The sequence below is a fragment of the Canis lupus genome, chromosome 24 (genome assembly GCF_048164855.1).
Source record: "Canis lupus baileyi chromosome 24, mCanLup2.hap1, whole genome shotgun sequence".
NCBI lineage: Eukaryota > Metazoa > Chordata > Mammalia > Carnivora > Canidae > Canis > Canis lupus.
This window is the reverse complement of record NC_132861.1, coordinates 8,138,399-8,158,142: the sequence shown is the minus strand read 5'-3', so window position 1 is coordinate 8,158,142 and position 19,744 is coordinate 8,138,399. Positions and strand designations below refer to the sequence as shown.

Genomic DNA, 19,744 nt, shown 5'->3' with positions numbered 1-19,744 from the left:
AACTTAAGTAGACTTCCTATATTTTTACTCATGGAATCTGATAGCCCCATGTGAGTTAAGTGTCTTTCTCATCTGTTGGTGTTCCTTCTGCAACATTTCTCCTTCCTTGGAACCTGTGGCAACTTTGAAACACATGTTACATATCTTCAGACTCCACTCTCTATTACCTTTCATAGTAGGAAGTTGTCTGTCATGCTCAGCGTCATTGTCAATTCATTGATCATTTTAGCACCTGGTTTACTTCCTTCCTCTGAATAATTATTTCCATTATTTTTTTCAAGATTCCATTACCCACGTAGATGACAATTCAACACCTTTGCTTTTGTTTCCTTTACCTTCTATTTTCAAACATTTCCCCCCCTCCATCCCAATTCAACAGGGGAATAGCATAGGGAATGTGGAAGGTTTTGTAGTATTAAGTAGGGCGGGGAAGCCTCATTGAAGAGATGACTTTGAGCAAACACCCTGACAGAAGTGAGAGACCCACCTCTATTGACACTTGAACAAAAGTGGTCCAGGAAAAGAAAATAGAAGTGCCAAGGTCCTGAGGTAGAAGCCCCCAAAGCTTGTTTCAGAAAGTTTCTTGAGAATAGGGAATATATCTTATAGTTCTTGGTGCTGTTGATGGTGCTGAATAACACCATGCCTGTAGGAATAATTCAGTAAATATGATGACTCATAGAGCACAATAAATTCTAGTTTAATAAATGAATGAGACGGGGTACTTCGACAGGTCATTTTTATGATCAGGTATTTTGTGATCATTGCCTGTCCTGTAAGAACTTGAGATTGAATGACAGGCTCCTGAACAATGTGTAAAATAAGACCATAATGTAAATAAGGGATTAATTTCATGTACAATTAGAAAAATGCATTTGAGAGGTGAAGTTTGGAGGCACAATGAAAGTTTTATATGGGCTTTATATGTAGAATATTTTCCCAAGGGTTTCACATTAGTCTCTTTTTAATCAGAAGGGTGTTTAAACATTTTGGACTTAGCACAGCATACTACTCTCTTATCGTGTCTCCTACAGGCCACATTTCTGTAGTTTTTCATGACGTTTTTATTCCCTTGCTTTCAACTCAGTAAGACTCTTGAAGAATGGAAGGAAAGGCAGGGAAGATTGGATTTTATTTTTAGCAATTTATTTTTAAAAAGCTTTACTGAGAGCCTGCCCAGTAAGAAATGCCCCAAGTCGTATATATCCTAGTGCCAAGGACCGAGCTCAACACAGTAGATATTTTGCAGGTTTCTGTAGAGCGAATGAGTGAGTGAGTGAATGAATGAATGAATGAACGAAATTAATCGAGGAACATGGTTTCTCTGAGGTATCTGCTTTGAAGCCGGGAGTATCAGAGCCAAATTTCCAGCTTTGTTCAGTAATTTCTGGACTACTGTAGAGGGTGAGAACAACAAAACTAATTACAGAAACAAGGAACATCAACGACTAGGCTGATGCTCACCAACACCAACACGGCGGCTAATACTGTCCCCACTCGGCTTCCGTAGTCTTTAGTCCCTAACTGGCCTGCGCGACCGGGGCCGGTAGTGACGTCGCGAGACTTGGGATTCGCGAGAGAACTCCGCGTCCGGGCGGAGAGAGGGCCCCGCGCGCGGGAGTTTCAAGCGTCGGACCCGGGAATTCGAGCTGGCATGAGCCTCTGGGTGGACAAATACCGGCCCTGCTCCCTGGGGCGGCTTGACTATCACAAGGAGCAGGCTGCCCAGCTGCGCAACCTGGTGAGTCCGCGGGCCGGGCCGGGCCGGGCCGGGCGGGGAGAGGCGGGGAGAGGCGGGGAGGCCCCGGCTCTGTGGGCTTTCGCGCGCCTGAGGAGTGGGGCTTCGTCCACCCTCCTCGGAAGGGGATGAGGGAAGGAGGGTGGGCGGCGGTTGTGCTGGTAAACGGGGAAGGCCTGCCTGAGAACTGTCCTCTGAGCTAAGACCTGAAGTGGGTGGGAAAACCTTCAATAGGGAAATAGGAGGGAAGAGTGGAACAGGTAGACGGAGGACAGCAAGTGCAGGTTCCTGGAGGCAGGAGTGTGCCCGGCCTGTTGAGGAACCTCAGGGAGGCCGGTGTAGCTGGATAATAGTAGGCCAGCGGGAAGAGAGGTGGGAAATGGGGCGGGGGACGCGGTGTGTGCAGACCAGGAGATCCCTGTAGGGTGAGACAGGGAGCCTTTGGAAGGCTTTGAGCAGAGAGGTGACATCCTCTAACTACTTTCTAACAGATTTAATTACTTAAAATTTCTTGGTGATAGTGCCCTTATTTACAAAAAGGAAGGTACTTACTAATTTCAGAGGTCATTTCTAATCCTTTTTAAAAAATATATTTATTTATTTATTCATGAGAGGCACAGAGAGAGGCAGAGAGAAGCAGGCTTCCTGCAGGGATCCCGATGTGGGGCTCGACCCCGGGTCCCCAGGATCACCTCTGGGCAAAAGCAGATGCTCCTCCGCTGAGCCGCCCAGTGTCCCGGTCATTTCTAATTCTAAAAGAGGTTGTGTTGAGTCGTCGAGTTTAAATTCCTTATGGAGGATTTTTTTTTTCCCCCTCCAACCTTATGTGTGTATTTTCGTGTTGTAGTTGGTAAAAATGTCTAGTGGCAGTGTTTTCTGAAAAGCAAACTGAATCTTTTAGGAGCTGGAGTGGGAAGAAGGGTCTTGAGAAAAATGTAGTATCTGTGGAAGCTATTTATTCGCTGCTTTTAAGAATCCGATAGTACCATATGCTGATGGAAGTGTTGCTCAGCTCTCCGGTTCTTCAATACTCACCTTTTTTCAGAGTTACAGGTACAACTTGTTAAGTACTTTTAAAAAGTGAGAAATAATTAAAAAAGAAAAACAACTCCATCCGTATATGAAAGTCATTAGAAAAGTTGGTAGTGCTGTGAGAGTGAGGGTTTTTTCCTTCTTTTTTAGTGGTATTCCATCAATACCACTAAAATAAATCTGTTACAGCTGTATATAATTTCTAGACAAATTGGGTTTTCTCAAAATAGCTTTCACTTTGATTTTCCTAGCCATAGGATACATTTTCTTTTCTGTGGCTCTCTTTTTGTTGTGCAGAGTTTGGAATAAATATTTTGAACAAAAATTGGGTCTTGTTTGTTAATTTGTTTTTAAAAAATGTTCACTTGTTTTACTGTTGAATCTACAACTTAGTGAAACTGTGAAACCTAGCATACCCTTCGTTTTGACTAGATCGAGTTTAAAAAGCAAAGGCAAGGTATTTGTGAAGCACCTGCTGTTTTCTTTGCATGGGTGAATAGTTCTTTTCCTTGAAACTTTTTCAGTGCCGGAGTTTACAAAGTATTAAAATGCACTGCAATAATCATTTCTGTTAAGATTTATCTCATTTTTAGCATAATGCTTATGTAGAAACTTATGCTTCACAAGGTTTTACGCCCTTGAGGTTAAGGTTTGTTTTCTCATCTAGAAACTTATGCTTCACAAGGTTTTATGCCCTTGAGGTTAAGGTTTGTTTTCTCATCATTTTTATAGCCTTTATAGCACTCATTGCCAAACCTGACTGATCATCAGTCATCTGGGAAGCTTTGTAAATGGACACAGTCTTGTACTCTTTTGCAGTATTGTCAGTGCCTTCCTCCATCCCTTAGCTCTTGATTTTTAGGTGCATGCAGACTGACTTCCGTGTTTCTGGATCTGCACTTTCTGAAGGTTTTCTTTTGCTGACACCTCTAAGCAGACTTAAAATGCCTGGGAATTAATGCCCTCCCTTAATCCCAGCCACTTTCCCAAGCAGGCTTCATCAAAGGACTGATGAAAAATAGCATATCATACTCCAGTTTCCCCACCTTCTTGGGTAGGTTTTTTGGGGGTTTGTTTGTTTGCTTGTTTGTTTGTTTGTTTGTTTGTTTGTTTGAATACTGGCTTCAAGAGTATCCCCAGCAGAATTAAACTCCAGATGCCTAGAATGGTATTTAAATGGCTAATACACTCATTGGCTGCCTTCCTGTCCTTTGCTTCCTCATTGCCTTACAAAGTTTTCCTTTACCTCTCAAACCAAATACACTCAGTTCTTATCAAACGGACTATAGAAGCCCAAACTAAGAAAGGCATCAATCTCAGTTTTTGAATCATAATCTCATGGATGGAGTCTAGTAATCAATCAGTCTTTTATTTTAAAACGTTCTCTAGGAGATTGTGACAGACTCAGTTTGAAAGTTCTTGCATTCTAATTCTAGCACAGGGTGTTGTATCCTGCGTGTATTATACTAAGTATATGATTATATAAAATTAATGCCAGGGAATAAGTAACATTTCAGAGGTAATTTTAAAAGTTCTCTGTTTATATACACATTCATTCATACATATTTCTAATGAGTCTCGTAAGTGGAGATATGAAATATTTGATAACTAAAAAGTAGTTTAATTCTACCTAGAGTCGTTGTTTGGGAAAAAAAAAAAGCCTCCTTGTTTATTGCAGGTGCAGTGTGGTGATTTTCCTCATCTCTTAGTGTATGGACCATCAGGGGCTGGAAAAAAGACAAGAATTATGTGTATTCTACGTGAACTTTATGGTGTTGGAGTGGAAAAATTAAGAATTGAACATCAGACCATCACAGTAAGCATTTTACTTTGAGGCCTCCCAAATATTTAAAGCAGGGATTTTCTGTCCTCATCATGCATATTCCTGTGGCCTTAGCCATCAGTGTGTGTTTAAGTAAGAATTTCATGTATAACTCAGGTGCACAGGATTGAGAGCTACTGATGTATAGATCTAACTATTAAAACCAGATCAAAGTCAGTTGTGTTAGGAAATAAGAGTAACAGGAGATTTTGGGTGAAATGTAGGTGGTGGGATTCATTTTAGATTATCTAGTGAATCAATACTACCTTGGCTGGAACTGGAACTCAGGTCTCTAAAGTTCATTGTTCAGAGAGCAATCATGGGATTTGAAAAGAAAAGGAATGATTTTGAGAAAAAGTTTAAAGGAATCAGGCAACTTGGAAGAGATTGGGCAGCTAATTAGAAAAGGAAGCATGAACTCTGGGATGTTCAGGTCATTCCCATGATCTTGCCTTTGGCTGAGTTTCCAGCCTCATGACATGCAGTGCATTTCCATACTCTCCTTATAGACAGTGTTGAAGATTTAGCTGAAATACTTCCTCTTGTTGTGCCCTCCAGTCCCATTAGAATTAATTTTTCCTTTTACCTCTCATATATTTTTAGAGTACTTAACTTTGCCCTTGATGATAGTTTTTCATTTTTTTATTTTGACAAAATTGTATTTGTTTGAAGTTATGTAGGGAACATGTCCTGTTCATTTTTGTATCCTTCATAGGCCGTGGTGTAACATCTTATATGTATATATATAATACTATATTAGGCACTGAAATATATATAATATATATATATATTAGGCACTGAAAAAAATGTATGCTGAATGACTGGATGGTAACTAGTGATATTAATAGAATCTTTAGGAAAGATAAATGGATTTTAGGCTAATGTTGATGAGCTTATGTTTAGACACATTGAGTTTGAGGTGCTGGTGGTATACCCCGGTGAGAATTCTTACAAAGTATGCGAGAACAAATTTAACAAGAAAGGTGTGAGATCCGTAGGGAGAAAACTGTAATATTTTATAAAAGGACAAAACACAAGAGCTGATCAAATAGAAAGTTGCAACAAGGTCTTAGATAAAGGCTTACTACTTGAAAATATGTTCTACCCAAGTTATAGCATAAATTTAAATGAAATTACAATTAAAAATCCAAGTTTTTTTAATTGTATGAAACGCTCTTAAAGTACATATGAGGGACGCTTGGGTGGCTTGGCGGTTGAGCGTCTGCCTTTGGCTTGGGTCGTGGTCCCGGGGTCCTGGGGTCAGGTCCCGCGTCGGGCTTCCTGTGTGGAGCCTGCTTCTCCCTCTGCCTGTGACTCTGCCTCTCTCTCTGTCTCTCATGAGTAAATAAATAATATATTAAAAAAAAAAAGTACATATGAAAGAATACATTTCTGAAACTAAAGTAATTTTGAAAAAGATTCGTGAGGTGGGACTGGTGTTATGAGATATTAAATCCTATTGTAAGGCTCCTGTAATCAAAACAATGTTATATTGGCATGGGAAGAGTGAATTCAATCAGTGAAACTTATTAGAGAGCCCCCAAAATCTGATGGTATCTATTTCAAATAAGTATTAAGAGCATGAGTCAGAAAGATGTGCTAGCGTAACTAGTTACTCTGAAGAAAAGAAAGTCAAATCCCTATGATTCAATAATTGATAAAATTGAATTCCATATGAATTAAAGACTTAAGTGTTAAAATGAAAATACTAAATTTCTTTTTTTTTTTTTTAATTTTTATTTATTTATGATATCACAGAGAGAGAGAGAGAGAGAGAGAGAGAGAGGCAGAGACACAGGCAGAGGGAGAAGCAGGCTCCATGCACCGGGAGCCCGATGTGGGACTCGATCCCGGGTCTCCAGGATCGCGCCCTGGGCCAAAGGCAGGCGCCAAACCGCTGCGCCACCCAGGGATCCCCCTAAATTTCTTAGATTATATGAACAGTCTATAGTAGTCGGGAATACCTTTTTTTTTGGAATACCTTTTATAAAAACATGTAAGTGATAAAGTATGTACTTGTATTATATGAAACTTACAAGTTTGTATGACAGAAGATAACATAAAATCAGCAGGAAAAAATAGCCGAAAAGTATGTGAAAGGAATGGGTTAGATAAAAGATTTTACAAATTGACAGTGGAGACAACTTAGAAAACTGAATGAAAGTCTCAAGAGAAATATAAGAAGCTAATAAACATATGTAAAGACGTTTGACATTTGTGATAGTTGAAGAGAAGCAGTGAGTCTGATCAAATTGGTGGAAATTGAAGGCATGACATAAAACCTGCAGAAAGGGAATGTTGGGGAAGAGTGTTTCTTGCCAGTGGATAAATGAATTGTTAGAGATATATATATATATAGATATATCTATATATCTATATATATATGAGACTTAAGTGCCACAATTCTATATATATATATAATTTTTTTATTTTTGGAAAACAGGCTGGTTACACATATATATAAAAGTTTAGAAAACATTTCCTTCAATCCAGCAAATCCTTTATTGGGAATCTGTTACATAGAAATGAAGTCAGTACATTAGACGTGTGGAAGGATGTTAATTGTGGGATTGTTAGAGGTGTCAAAAAGCAAGGAACAAAATGGCCCATCAGTATGACTGACTTTGGGGACATCCAAGTGACAGGTTGATATGCAACTTCTCTATATCAGTGTTTGCGGGTAATTGCCGAGATATATTGTTAACTAGGAATAGTAAAACACAGAAAAATAGATATGATTGCCACTTGTTTTATAACTCTTTTTACAAGAAACATTGACACAATAGAAATATATAAATATATTTAAATATACGTGTGTGTGATGGTAAAGTCCATGCAGACTGTTTACAGTGATGAGGTGCTCATAATGGAATGGTTTGTAGATTCTGGTGGTAGAGGTAAAAAAAAATAATAAAAACAGGATGTGTGATATGACCCAATTTATATGGAAACATGTTTATTTGCACATAGAAAAGACAAGGGGGTTAATGAAGTCGAAATATTAGTGGTTATTACCTAAAATGTTTTTTATTAAGCATAAATTGTTTATTTTTTTAAAAACTATGAAATACAGAAAAGAGGAGAAATGGCCAATAAATCAGTGTTAAAAACATCGATCTTCTTTGTCAACAGACTCCGTCTAAGAAGAAAATTGAAATTAGCACGATTGCAAGCAATTATCACCTTGAAGTTAATCCCAGGTAAATTTCTACTATATAGAAATAAAGCCTTTTTAAAAAAATTTTTTTAAGAGTAGCGCCCATTCTTGAAATAGAATCGTATATGGAGGCACGATATATATACACATAAAAGCAAAGCTGCCCAGTGTGAAATAGGGAGCCTAGAACCTTTCCACTTCCCCTTTTCTCTTTGACCCCTGGATCAAATAATTTTAGTATTTAAATTTTCTTGCTCTATAGAGCTCAGTGTTTTATACAGAGTACATTTCATAGTCATTAAATTTTTGTTCTATTGACTGATTCAGAACTGATGGCAAAGTATGTCTAAAAAGCTTGTAATGTCTGGAGTGAGCATTTCAGAACGTGAATTTGGGTTACCAGATCTTTTTTTGCTACTCCTTTGTTTCAGTTTCTTGGTTAGAATGTGTGTAATAGTCCATCAATCAATGTGTATTTTTTTTTAATCACGATTTAATAAGATTAGGATCATCTTTGGGGGCACACTGAAAATTTATACCATGACAGTTATGTACTACTTAATAGTGTAGAAGTGATTGTTTTAAGAGCAAAGTTAGGTAAAGCTTCAGGCTTGTCTGGGGCCTGATATGTTCTTGAAAGGAATACAGAATCAAGGACATCTTCAGGCGAAGGCAGCCTCTTCTGGCGGTGATGCAGAGAGGAGGAGGAACTGAATGGATCAGGACAAATATAGTTACAAGCTAGTAAGTGTTCAGTAGCAGATGCTGCATGAGAAGCTTCACGTGGATTATTTAGTCCTTAAAACAACCCTAACAGACAGGTGTTAGCACTCTCCTCAGATATGTCTAAGAAAATTAAGAGAATTAAGATTGGTGGGATAAGGGGATCCCTGGGTGGCTCAGCGGTTTGGCGCCTGCCTTCAGCCCGGGGCATGATCCTGGAATCCCAGGATCGAGTCCCGCATCGGGCTTCCTGCATGGAGCCTGCTTCTCCCTCTGCCTGTGTCTCTGCCTCCCTCTCTCTCTGTCTCTCATGAATAAATAAATAAAATCTTTAAAAAAAAAAAAAAAAAAAGATTGCTGGGAAAGGGTCTTACTAGAAAACTAGAAGAAAGTGTTAATTCCATAGACAGAAGGGAAATGCTTTGGATTCTTGACTAAGAAATCATAAAAGAGACTTTCCAGGTATATTGATCTAATAATAGTAAATTGAGAAAGACGTGATGGCTGTTGGGAAAATAAACTAAAAGATGATGGCTTTGCCCTGTTTCTCATTGTGAGTTCTCTGTGGCAAGAATAGTCAGAGGGTGAGCTGATTGTTTTTCAGGTGTTTGAAATTGACAGCCTAAGTTAACTAGGTGACTCATGTGATTTGTGAGGTGCATGACTTAAGTGCCACAGCAATAATGTGGGTATAAGTGACAGATGACGCTTATAATAAGTCAACAGCTTACACAGCTTTATCTTAAATTCCATTTGCTTATCTTGTCCTCTTGCTAAGACCCTGTATCAGCTCCATGCTAGTGTTGGGAACTGACTTGTCTAGGCTTGTTCTCTCAGACCTTTATGATTTGGGGGATAGAAAAGAGGAATGGAGATGAAATTTCTGTGTCAGTTATTTTTACATTTTGAGTAACTACAAATAATTAAGAAACTTAAGGATTAGTTATTGCTCTTTTTAAGTTACAGTAAACTTAATATTACAACAACTATTTTTAGTGATACTTATTAAATAATAATTGAACATCAGAATATTGTATTTTAATTACCCTAAAATATTTCACTTTCAGAATTTTGTGAATGTAATTAGGTGTCAATAATTTTGATTAAAATTTTAATAAGATCTTCAATGTTTTTCTTATAGTAACAGATTAAGAATAAGGGTATAGTATCTTCTAAATATTTACATCTATATTTACCATTATTTTCATTTTATATAGTGATGCTGGAAATAGTGACCGAGTAGTAATTCAGGAGATGTTGAAAACAGTGGCACAATCACAGCAACTTGAAACAAACTCCCAAAGAGATTTTAAAGGTATGTGATAAACAGATTTCTTTTAAGTCAGACACTGAAATTGTATGCAGTGAGTATAAGAGAAAATACAGTGGGAAATGTAAATTCTATTTAGCAAGTATTTGTCAACTTCCTGTTCTATGCCAACCACATTATGCTCCCTTATTTTTGGATATAAAAGTGAATAGGAGGCATGATCTTTGTGCTCATGGGAGTATATAACTTAATGGAATTGAATTTTGATGGAAAGAAGACTGTACCACCTGTTTGTTATTTTAGAACTAGATGAATTCAAAACACTTTATTTAAAACAAGAAATAACATTTTAAAATAACTGTTCCGAGGACCAAAGTTCTATGTTCATTTTCAAATATTTAAATTAAAAAATCAGCTTTAATTTTGCCATCCAGACACAGTTACTGTTAACATTTTTGTCACTACCTTCCAGTATTATTTATGTGCACATATGTGTACATTCTTGTAGAAGATTTTGTGATGAAAAAAAGCATTTAATGCTTTTGATAGATGTTGTCAAATTCTTTATCTGTAAGGTAGACTTAAGCTGCCACCAGAAGTATTTGGAAGTTCTCATTATTCCGTGACATTTATCACCACTGTAGTTACTTAATTTTAATCTTTGTCAGTTTGAGTGGAGAAAATAGTTTGTACTTTATTTAGTGTGGTAATTTTTTTCTTTTTTCCTTGCTCATTTTACTGTTTTGTGAATTGCCTGTGTACATTTCATCCTATTTCTTGTCTTTCCTCCTTAGTTCACTGTATTTCAGAATATTATTTATTTATTTATTTATTTATTTATTTATTTATTTATTTATTTATTTATTTATTTGAGAGAGAGACTTTAGGGTGGGGCAGAGGGAGAGAATCTCCCAAGTCGACTCTTAGGTGAGCCTGGAGCCTCAGTGTGGAGCCTGACCTCAGGGCTCAGTCCCATGATCCTGAGATCATGACCTGAGCTCAAATCAAGAGTTGGCTGCTTAACTGATTGAGCCACTCAGGCACTGTTTTCTGCTTATTTTTTGCTACTGTAAATGGGGTTGTCTTATATTTTCTAATTTTTTTGTTTTTACATATGTGACATCTATTGATGTTTGTGTCTTAATTTTATATCTTACTATATTTTTACATTTTTCTATTGTTTGCCTTTCCATTGTTTCTTTTGAATTTTCAGTTATATATGTATTTATGTCATCTATGAATAGAGATGATTTTTCCCCTTCTTTCTAATTTGTATGGCTTTAAGCACTTTCTCTAACCTAATTATCTTTGCCAACACCTCTAATAATACAGTGTTTAATAGTACTAAAGATAGTGGACATCTTTGTCATGACTCAAAGGAGAGCTTTAGGGATTTCCCATTTATTTAGTTTTTGGCTTTGGCCTGAGGGTATCTATTTGATCCTAAGAAGAAAGCTAACATCAATTCATACTTTTGAGTGTTTCTTTTTTTTAAGATTTTATTTATTATATACATGGAGAGGCAGAGACACAGGCAGAGGGAGAGGCAGGCTCCATGCAGGGAGCCCAACGTGGGACTCGATCCCGGGGCTCCAGGATTGCACCCTGGGCCAAAGGCAGGCGCCAAACCGCTGAGCCACCCAGGGATCCCTGAGTGTTTCTAACATAAATGTTTGTTAAATGTTTTCAAATGCTGCTTCTGCATCCATGAGTGTGGTTTTATGATTTTTCTTAGCTGTTTGTCTTACCTAATTTTGTAACTTATATTGGGTCTTCTAGTGAAACTGCTTTGTGTTTCTACAGCAAACCTCACTTGGTCATGTGTTAATTTTTAAAATATGCTGCTATTTTCTGCCTACCAAAGAATTTCTTTTTTTGGGGGGGTATCCATTGGTTTGTAGTACTTTAAGTTCTATCTTTGTTAGATTTTGGGATCAGTCTCCTTGTTTCTATTTTTCCTGTTCCATTTGAATTTCTACTCATTGTGAAGGATTGTTTTGGAAAGGAGCTTCATTTTGTTATTTTCAGTTTACTGCTCTGTCACACATTGTTGCATCCAGGTTCCTTTGCTCTGACCTGTAAATTGAACCCCGTAGGTGCCGTTATCAAATTGGCCCATTATACTTTACAGTGTGCTCTTGTGGTTAAACTTCATTTAACCTGCTGTTTCTTAGGTTTGTTTGATTGGAACTTTTAAAAATAAAAATAAAATAAATTATTGTCACCATACCTGTGACTTTTATATGTCCTTGCTAAAGGAAAGAGTAGTATTATATCAGATTTATTATTTAGGATTTCACTCTAAATAATGAAGAAGAGAAAGAGATATTCAAGTTAGTTTGTTTTGTTTCTCTTTGACTAGTGGTATTATTGACAGAGGTTGACAAACTCACCAAAGATGCTCAACATGCCTTGCGTAGAACCATGGAAAAGTATATGTCCACTTGCAGATTGATCTTGTGTTGCAATTCTACATCTAAAGTAATACCACCTATTCGTAGTAGGTGCCTGGCAGTTCGTGTGCCTGCTCCCAGCATCGAGGATGTAAGTCAAATGAAACTTTTCAGAAATATTTCAGGTTCTGTGAGCAGTGTGTGCATTTCCCTGTCCTGTTTGTTTTGTAAAAACATAGTGAAGTATTTAGTACTTTAGGAACATATATGGCCTGGGGCCCAACCAGTAGTGGATGGATAAACCAATATATATGGTAGTAAATGCCAATTACCACTATATAGAAAGTGTGATGGTAAGCTCTGTTAAGAATAATACTGTGTATATGCCATCAGTATTTAGCAAGTTCTTCTCTTTAAGTCATTTTTTACCTTAAATAAGTAGATAATGAATTTTACTAAACTAGGTAAGGGGTAGTTATGTAATAAGGCTTTGACCTCAAGCTGATTGAATTGGTTTTGGAAAAGACTTGAGGTTGGAGGATACAGATTTTGCAAGGAGATAATGTGGGAATTCCTAGGTCCTAGTTAGGGGACCCAAATTAGTCTGAAACAACATAATACATTTTTTCCCTTTATCCTTGTTAATACATAGAAATAAAAATGCACATTTCTCAAATAAGCAGCTTTCCTGCCATGTATAGATTTTGGGTGATTTTATGCAAAGTAGGGATAATAATGTGACCTGTTAGTTGCAAAGTGGCAAAGTATCTTCATTAAAACTATCACTTGTAAAAAAAAATTTCACTTATAAAAATTCTTACATAGTTAAAAACAGTTTGATATAGTTAAAATCTAATATAGTTTAAAAGGCAGGACTACCCGGTTACATCACTCCTATGGGCACTGTTGGCGTCTTGATGCATGCAAATAATACTGCCTGAGTCATGCAGAATTCAGCCTATGCAGCTCTACTTGGCAGTCCTTTGAGTGATGTCCTTGTAAAAGACCTGAGGCCCTGTGTGTTTTTCTCAATGTTCCTCTAAGGTGGCTGGCAGACTTGTAATTTAAACCAGGTCTTTCTTCAGTTGCAGGGCCAGTTGCTGCCTCTTTCTAACAGCTAGACTAGACCTCTGGCTTTCTGCTAAAGGAACATGTGACTTAGGGTAGGGAGTGACAAAAATAAATACAATAACAAGGGTCTATAAAGATGTTTATCAACAATTACTTTCAATGTGCTATTTGAACAGATTACCTAATTTTGTTAATAATGTTTTGTTTGTAGATTTGTCATGTATTATCTACTGTGTGCAAGAAGGAAGGTCTGAATCTTCCTTCACAACTGGCTCATAGACTTGCAGAGAAGTCCTGCAGGAATCTCCGAAAAGCCCTACTTATGTGTGAAGCCTGCAGAGTACAACAGTGAGTGAAAGGGACATTTACCACAGGAAACATTTTGGGACACAAGCACACTTTGATTTAATTTATTGTGTATTCTTTTTAATCATGTAGATATCCTTTTACTGCTGATCAAGAAATCCCTGAAACAGATTGGGAGGTGTATCTGAGGGAGACTGCCAATGCTATTGTCAGTGAGCAGACTCCACAAAGGTAAATGGTATCCAATATGACCGTAAAAATTTCATCATGGAAATAGTACAGATGATCTGAATTTTGAATTAGCTGTTTTATACTACCAACATGCCATTTAGAATTATAATTAAATCTTGTATCTGAATACTAAACTTTTGAAGAAAAGATAATGATTTAATATTAGAAATTTAGTGGTTCAGAATAATTGGTATGTAGTATCATAACTTTTACTAAGCTATTGACAGGTAAATATAAAATTTATACATAAATTAAATCTTGGAAGTTTAAGTTTTTCTCTCAGAATCTCAGATGACTTAATATTAGTATGTAGCATAATGTTCTTAGTTTTCTAATATTGAAAAGAATAATAACTTTGTAATTGATGGATCACACCCTAGAAAAACACCATCTTATGAATCAGACTTCTACTGATTTTTAGCTAAGATTCTTGAGGTAACTTCATCTTAGAGTTTCAGTTTTTTCTCTTATGTTTTTTGATCTTAAAGAAGAAAACTTGGTGGTAGTAGTAGTAGGACTTTTCTAATTTTAAGAGAGCTAGCTAGGTACAGGTGTTGTCGTATTTGGTAATTGCTAGTTGTGTTTTTAAGATTTTAGTTGATTATTGCTTTGCTTAATTCTTCTAGCTGCTGCTACTTCTTCAGTTGTCCAAACAAACTTGGGAGGCTCACAAATGAGTTTGTTTAAGAAGAGGTGCTGTTATTTCCTGTGTAGACTAATAGTTGTGGGAATGGATTCCATTGTGTTACATAAAAACAGTTTCAATTCCAGAAAGCTTTCAGGAAATACTGAGAGGGCTAGTGTCATTCTGATTGTTGGCCCACATACTACCAAATGACTGTTTCTTATTCTTGACCCCTTAGTCTTGATTCTTGTTTGATTTGTTTTAGAAGAATCATAGTTTTCTAATTTGGATAGCAGCTAGTATTTAGTGTGCTATTAGTATGTTGGTTCTTAAACTGTGGTATCTCATTTAAAACAGTCCAGTAAAGAAAAGTATTACTAGTCTTCATTTTGTAGTAAGAAACTGCTGTTTTCAGAGATTGTTGCTTATTCATGGATACTCATTTAAGAATCAGTTCTGTAATACCATGTTTCTCTGACAGAAGAATTTGCACTTCTTATCACTTGTAATCCCCGAGAAATAATGACACAAACATAAAAAATGTATAATATATTCATTTTTAAGAAACTGAGTCATATTAGAAATGAACTCAGACTAAGCCAAGATGCATGTAACATGCATGAGATGAACACACCAGAGTTATAAGCACAGTTGTTTAAGCGAATATGTTCTGAATTAACTTTTCAGAAATAAACTATATGCATAATTATGAAAATTTCATATCATCTGTCATTTTGTGTCTGTTTTTAATAATCAGGGTTACCTTTTTTTTTTTTTTTTTTTGAGATCTACTACCATGTCTAAGAAGGATCAAGGGCTTTGAAGTCAGACTTGAATTAAAATTCTGACTCAATTGACTCAACTTACATGGGTTTTAATGGACACAAACCTCTCTGAACTTCAGTTCTTTTCAGTAAAAGGGTGGTGTTGTGAGGTATAAACAGCATACTGCAGTGAGCCTCTTATAGAGGAAAGGGTTAAATAAATGCTTTGACAGACATTGGAAGGGTATGGATTTGAGAGTAAGGCAGATCTGTTCTTAAGTCATGGTTCTTCTATAGTCAGCTTTGTGAGGTTACTTAAACTATCTGAGCCTTGGTTTTTTCATCTAAAAAAATGGAGACAATGCCCCCACTCAGAGCTAAGGTGAGACTAAGTTAAATTATTTGTTACAGTGTCTTGCCTATAGCAGGGGCTCAAAAGATGCTAGTTTCTTTTTCATTTTATTCGCTTTTATAGTCTGCATCTTCCTACTCTTAAGAGTCCCTGGAAAAGGGTTTGACTTCCACTTTTAAGGATGAATCACTTCTCTGATTGGTCTGAATATGGAACATCCGTGATACTATTTTAGTGAAGATTCCGAAAAATATTTTCTTTTTTTTTTTTTTTTAATTTTTTAAAAAAATTTATTTATGATAGTCAGAGAGAGAGAGAGAGAGAGAGAGAGAGAGAGAGGCAGAGACACAGGCAGAGGGAGAAGCAGGCTCCATGCACCGGGAGCCCGACGTGGGATTCGATCTTGGGTCTCCAGGATCGCGCCCTGGGCCAAAGGCAGGCGCCAAACAGCTGCGCCACCCAGGGATCCCCAGAAAAATATTTTCAAGATAATTGTTTTATGTGTATTTATAACTTGCACTTTCTTCTCTTGTTTTAAAATGTCATATGTATATTTTCTTTCTTTATCCTTTACCCCTTACCCTCCTGAAACTATTATGAAAAGGGCCTAGAATTAAGAACTCAGAGGTTGGAATGTTCATATATTCACTAGGCAGCCTGATTCTGTGCTTAACCAATAATCTCTTGAACTGCCCTTTATGTGACAGCATAGCTTTGTTTACCGGCCATACTGCCTTTTTACTTAGCAGTTGAGATAATAACCTATGTTACATATCATGCTTATATTCTCTTTTCTTACAATAATTAGTGATTGTTTCTTTTCATGACCATTTTCTGGATGTCTGAGGTATCTATCTGAAGGAAAAAATAAACATTACTTGATGGTTATTAGAATATGTTGAAATGCATAGTGTGGGTAAGATCAACCCTCACTATTCATAAAGTCTTAATTTTTATGTTACTTTCATGGTATTTTTATGTAACTAATAACTGAATATAAATGTCTGACTTTAAAAGTTCTGAACATTTTTTGAAAAATAAACTGAAATTAGGAAAGGCTTAAATGTATGTCTTTTTAAGATTTCATTTATTTTTGAGAAAGAACATGCATGAGAGCGAGCATGGTAGGGGGTGAGGGGCAGAGGGAGAAGCAGACTCCCCCGCTGAGCAGGGATCTTGATGCCGGGCTTGATCCCAGGACCCTGGGATCATGATGTGAGCCGAAGGCAATGCTTAACTGACTGAACCACCCAGATACCCTTAAATGTGTATCTTAAGTATATTAAGCCATTTAAGAAAATGTCTTGGATTGTTTAACTCAAAAAGTTAAAACAGCACAGTAGGAACTTGAAAAAATTATGTCTTATTTTCATTACAAAATATCTTGTTTTATATAGGCTCCTTGAAGTTCGTGGAAGACTTTATGAGCTTCTAACTCATTGTATTCCTCCTGAAATAATAATGAAGGTAATCTGATTTTAGATCTTGAACCATTTATAACCATAAAATTCGGACTTTGGTTATGTGATCACAGGGCTTTTTCAGTACTAAGATACATTGACATTTCTTTCTATCCAGCTCATTAATTCAACAAATATGAGCCTCTCCTGTGTGCCAAGACACCATTTAGGGGAGTGTTGAAAAAGACTGGGGAGGGTCTGCTTTCAGACAGTTTACGTTTTAGCAGGGTAAAATGGGATATAAGAAGCAAAAGGGTTTCAGAATGTTCTATATGCTAAAAGGAAGTACAAGAAGAAATGATAGTAATGGAAGGTGGGCTGTGGAAGGAAGGTCAGTGATGGCTTCTATGAGGAAGGCATGTTTAAACAGTCTCGGAGGGTTAAAAGAAGAGAACCATGTAAATAGTTGGGGAACAAGTACACGCTGCATAGTTGGAAATCTTCATATAACTTAACTACCCCCCAATTTAACTACTAATAGTCTACTATCGACCAGAGGCCTTACAGATAAGCAGTTGATTAACACATTGTGTATATATATTACATACTGTATTGTTACAATACAGTAAGGTAGAGAAAAGAAAATTTATTAAGGAAATCGTAAGGAAAATACATTTACAATAGTGTACTTAGCAAAAAAAATCCACTTATAAGTGGACCCTCACAATCGAAACTTGTGTTGTTTAAGGGTCAGACAGCAATGTTTAGTGCACATGGGGAATGACATTAAAGAAGTTGGCAGAGTCTGGACTATGTAGACTATTGTGAGGCATGGCTTTAGTTTGGTCTTTCAGCTACCTAGCCAGCTGTGTTGATTGACTTAGATGTTAGAGGATGCAGGGTTTTTGTTTGTATTTATTAAAATTACATGGTAATACTTACATGAAAAATTCAAATTATACCAAATTTAGAAGAAAAAGTGAAGGTCTACTCTTCCATTTCCACTTTTAACAGGCCTGTATTCTAGTCACACACGTACAGCTGTGTGTGTGTAGTTTCACAAAACTTCACTATGTTCTGCCATGTGTTTTTTTTTTTCTTTATTCAGCAGTGTAGAGTGGATGATACTTTGTGAGAGTATTGATTTATCCTTTCTAGTGGATGAATGGAATGACATTGTAGGACTATATCATCATTTTTTGAATATGACTCTGTTGGAACTTTTAGGTTGTCTACAGATTATTGTTATAACTAATAATGCTACAGTAAGCATCTTTGTAATTATATCTTTGCACCTTCAATTTGGCATTAGGAATATGATTGATAAGTACCACATTTTTACATTATAGACTGGGTATGCAATTTTTTGTTTCTGTATGAAGACTACCATTCCATATCAAAGAATTTTAAGATTTTGGAAAGCTTTTTTTTTTTTTTTTAATGTCTACTTTTTTAATTATTATCTTTTTTCAGGGCCTTCTTTCAGAACTTTTGCATAATTGTGATGGACAGCTGAAAGGGGAAGTGGCCCAGATGGCAGCTTACTATGAACATCGTCTACAGCTGGGTAGCAAAGCCATTTATCATTTGGAAGCATTTGTGGCCAAATTTATGGCACTTTATAAGAAGTTCATGGAGGATGGATTAGAAGGCATGATGTTTTGACATCTTGACGTCCATCTACCCTTAATTCTTCCTAATATTTCTCAGTATCAGCATTTACGTTCAGTTTATATTGGAAGAGCTGCAGGTAAAATAAACTAACTTTACTTAGTAATGTCTTGTGTTTTTTTTTTTTTTTTTTTTGTAGTAATTCTTCTGTGAATTATTATACTCAAGTTAATAATTGCTCCTTATACTAGTGAAGTATATGGAAAGGACACAACTTAGAAACTATAGAATCCAGGGACATGATTTTACTGTACTTTCGAAATTTGTTATCCAAGTATTGCAGTGTTGGTCCTCCCATTTTCCATTTATTTTCTCATCTGCTAGAGGAAATTTACCACATACAAAAGCAGAGGTTATTTTCTGTCCTCCAAGGGACCATTTTCAGCCACAGGCATATAAATCTTTGCTTGGTAGGTCATTACCTTTAATCATATTTTGCCTCAATCAAGAATTGTATTTTTGCAGGAAATACAATGATTAGTTTTGAAATATAATAACATGAGTATGAAGAAAATTGTTGGTACCATTTCTGTTGAAACTACAGAAATCCAACTTTTATTTCAATGATTCAGATTTGGTATATGGTTGGCTACTGAGAAATATGTGTTTTCATCAAATGTTGAGATTTCTGAAGAACACGCATCATGTGGTTAACAGCAGAGGTATATTGGTATAGAAATTACTCTTTGAACAAGTGTATTTTTCTGTCATTGATCCTATCCTTTGGAACATTTTTACTTTAGAAATTTGGTTCATGGAACAAAGTTTGCTTGACAGATTTGTATGACAGGCTCTGAACAGTTTTTTTTTAAATTTGGAGTAACAGAAACATTACTCAAAAACAAGCTAAACCAACAAAATGAAATAAAAGCTTTTAAGTTTAAATAAGTTAAATTATCTCTGTAAGTGTATCAAGGGGACCTGTTCTAGCAGTTAGGGTTAGACAGGAAGTGTTTAATTGATGGACACAGCTACACACATAGAAAAAAGCCTTATACAGTTTTTTAGGCTTATGGGAAACTCAAGGTCAAGAGAGATGAAGATTGCCTTTTTGTTTTTTTTTTTTTTGTTTAGGGATTAGGCCCCAGTTGGCAGCCCCAGTCAATAGGGGTTTACATGCTAGGAAGGATTTTGACATTGTAAACTCTTTTTTTTTTTTTTTTTATTTATTCATGATAGTCACAGAGAG

General features: G+C 36.4%; 1 protein-coding gene across 3 annotated transcripts; it reads left to right on the top strand.

The window, feature by feature from the left end:
- Positions 1-1,553: 1,553 nt before the first annotated feature.
- Positions 1,554-18,661, top strand: RFC3 (replication factor C subunit 3). 3 transcript variants are annotated; one of them, XM_072795465.1, is made up of 9 exons: positions 1,554-1,741; positions 4,449-4,586; positions 7,725-7,792; positions 9,690-9,787; positions 12,105-12,286; positions 13,418-13,554; positions 13,645-13,743; positions 16,882-16,951; positions 18,358-18,661. In XM_072795465.1, the coding sequence occupies exons 1-9, from the start codon at positions 1,655-1,657 to the stop codon at positions 18,547-18,549; spliced, it is 1,071 nt and encodes a 356-aa protein (XP_072651566.1). In that variant the 5' UTR covers positions 1,554-1,654; the 3' UTR covers positions 18,550-18,661. The 3 variants fall into 3 exon arrangements, with proteins under 3 accessions (XP_072651566.1, XP_072651568.1, XP_072651567.1); XM_072795467.1 differs by lacking the exon at positions 1,554-1,741 and adding an exon at positions 2,640-2,791; XM_072795466.1 differs by lacking the exon at positions 1,554-1,741 and adding an exon at positions 4,174-4,289.
- Positions 18,662-19,744: the final 1,083 nt, after the last annotated feature.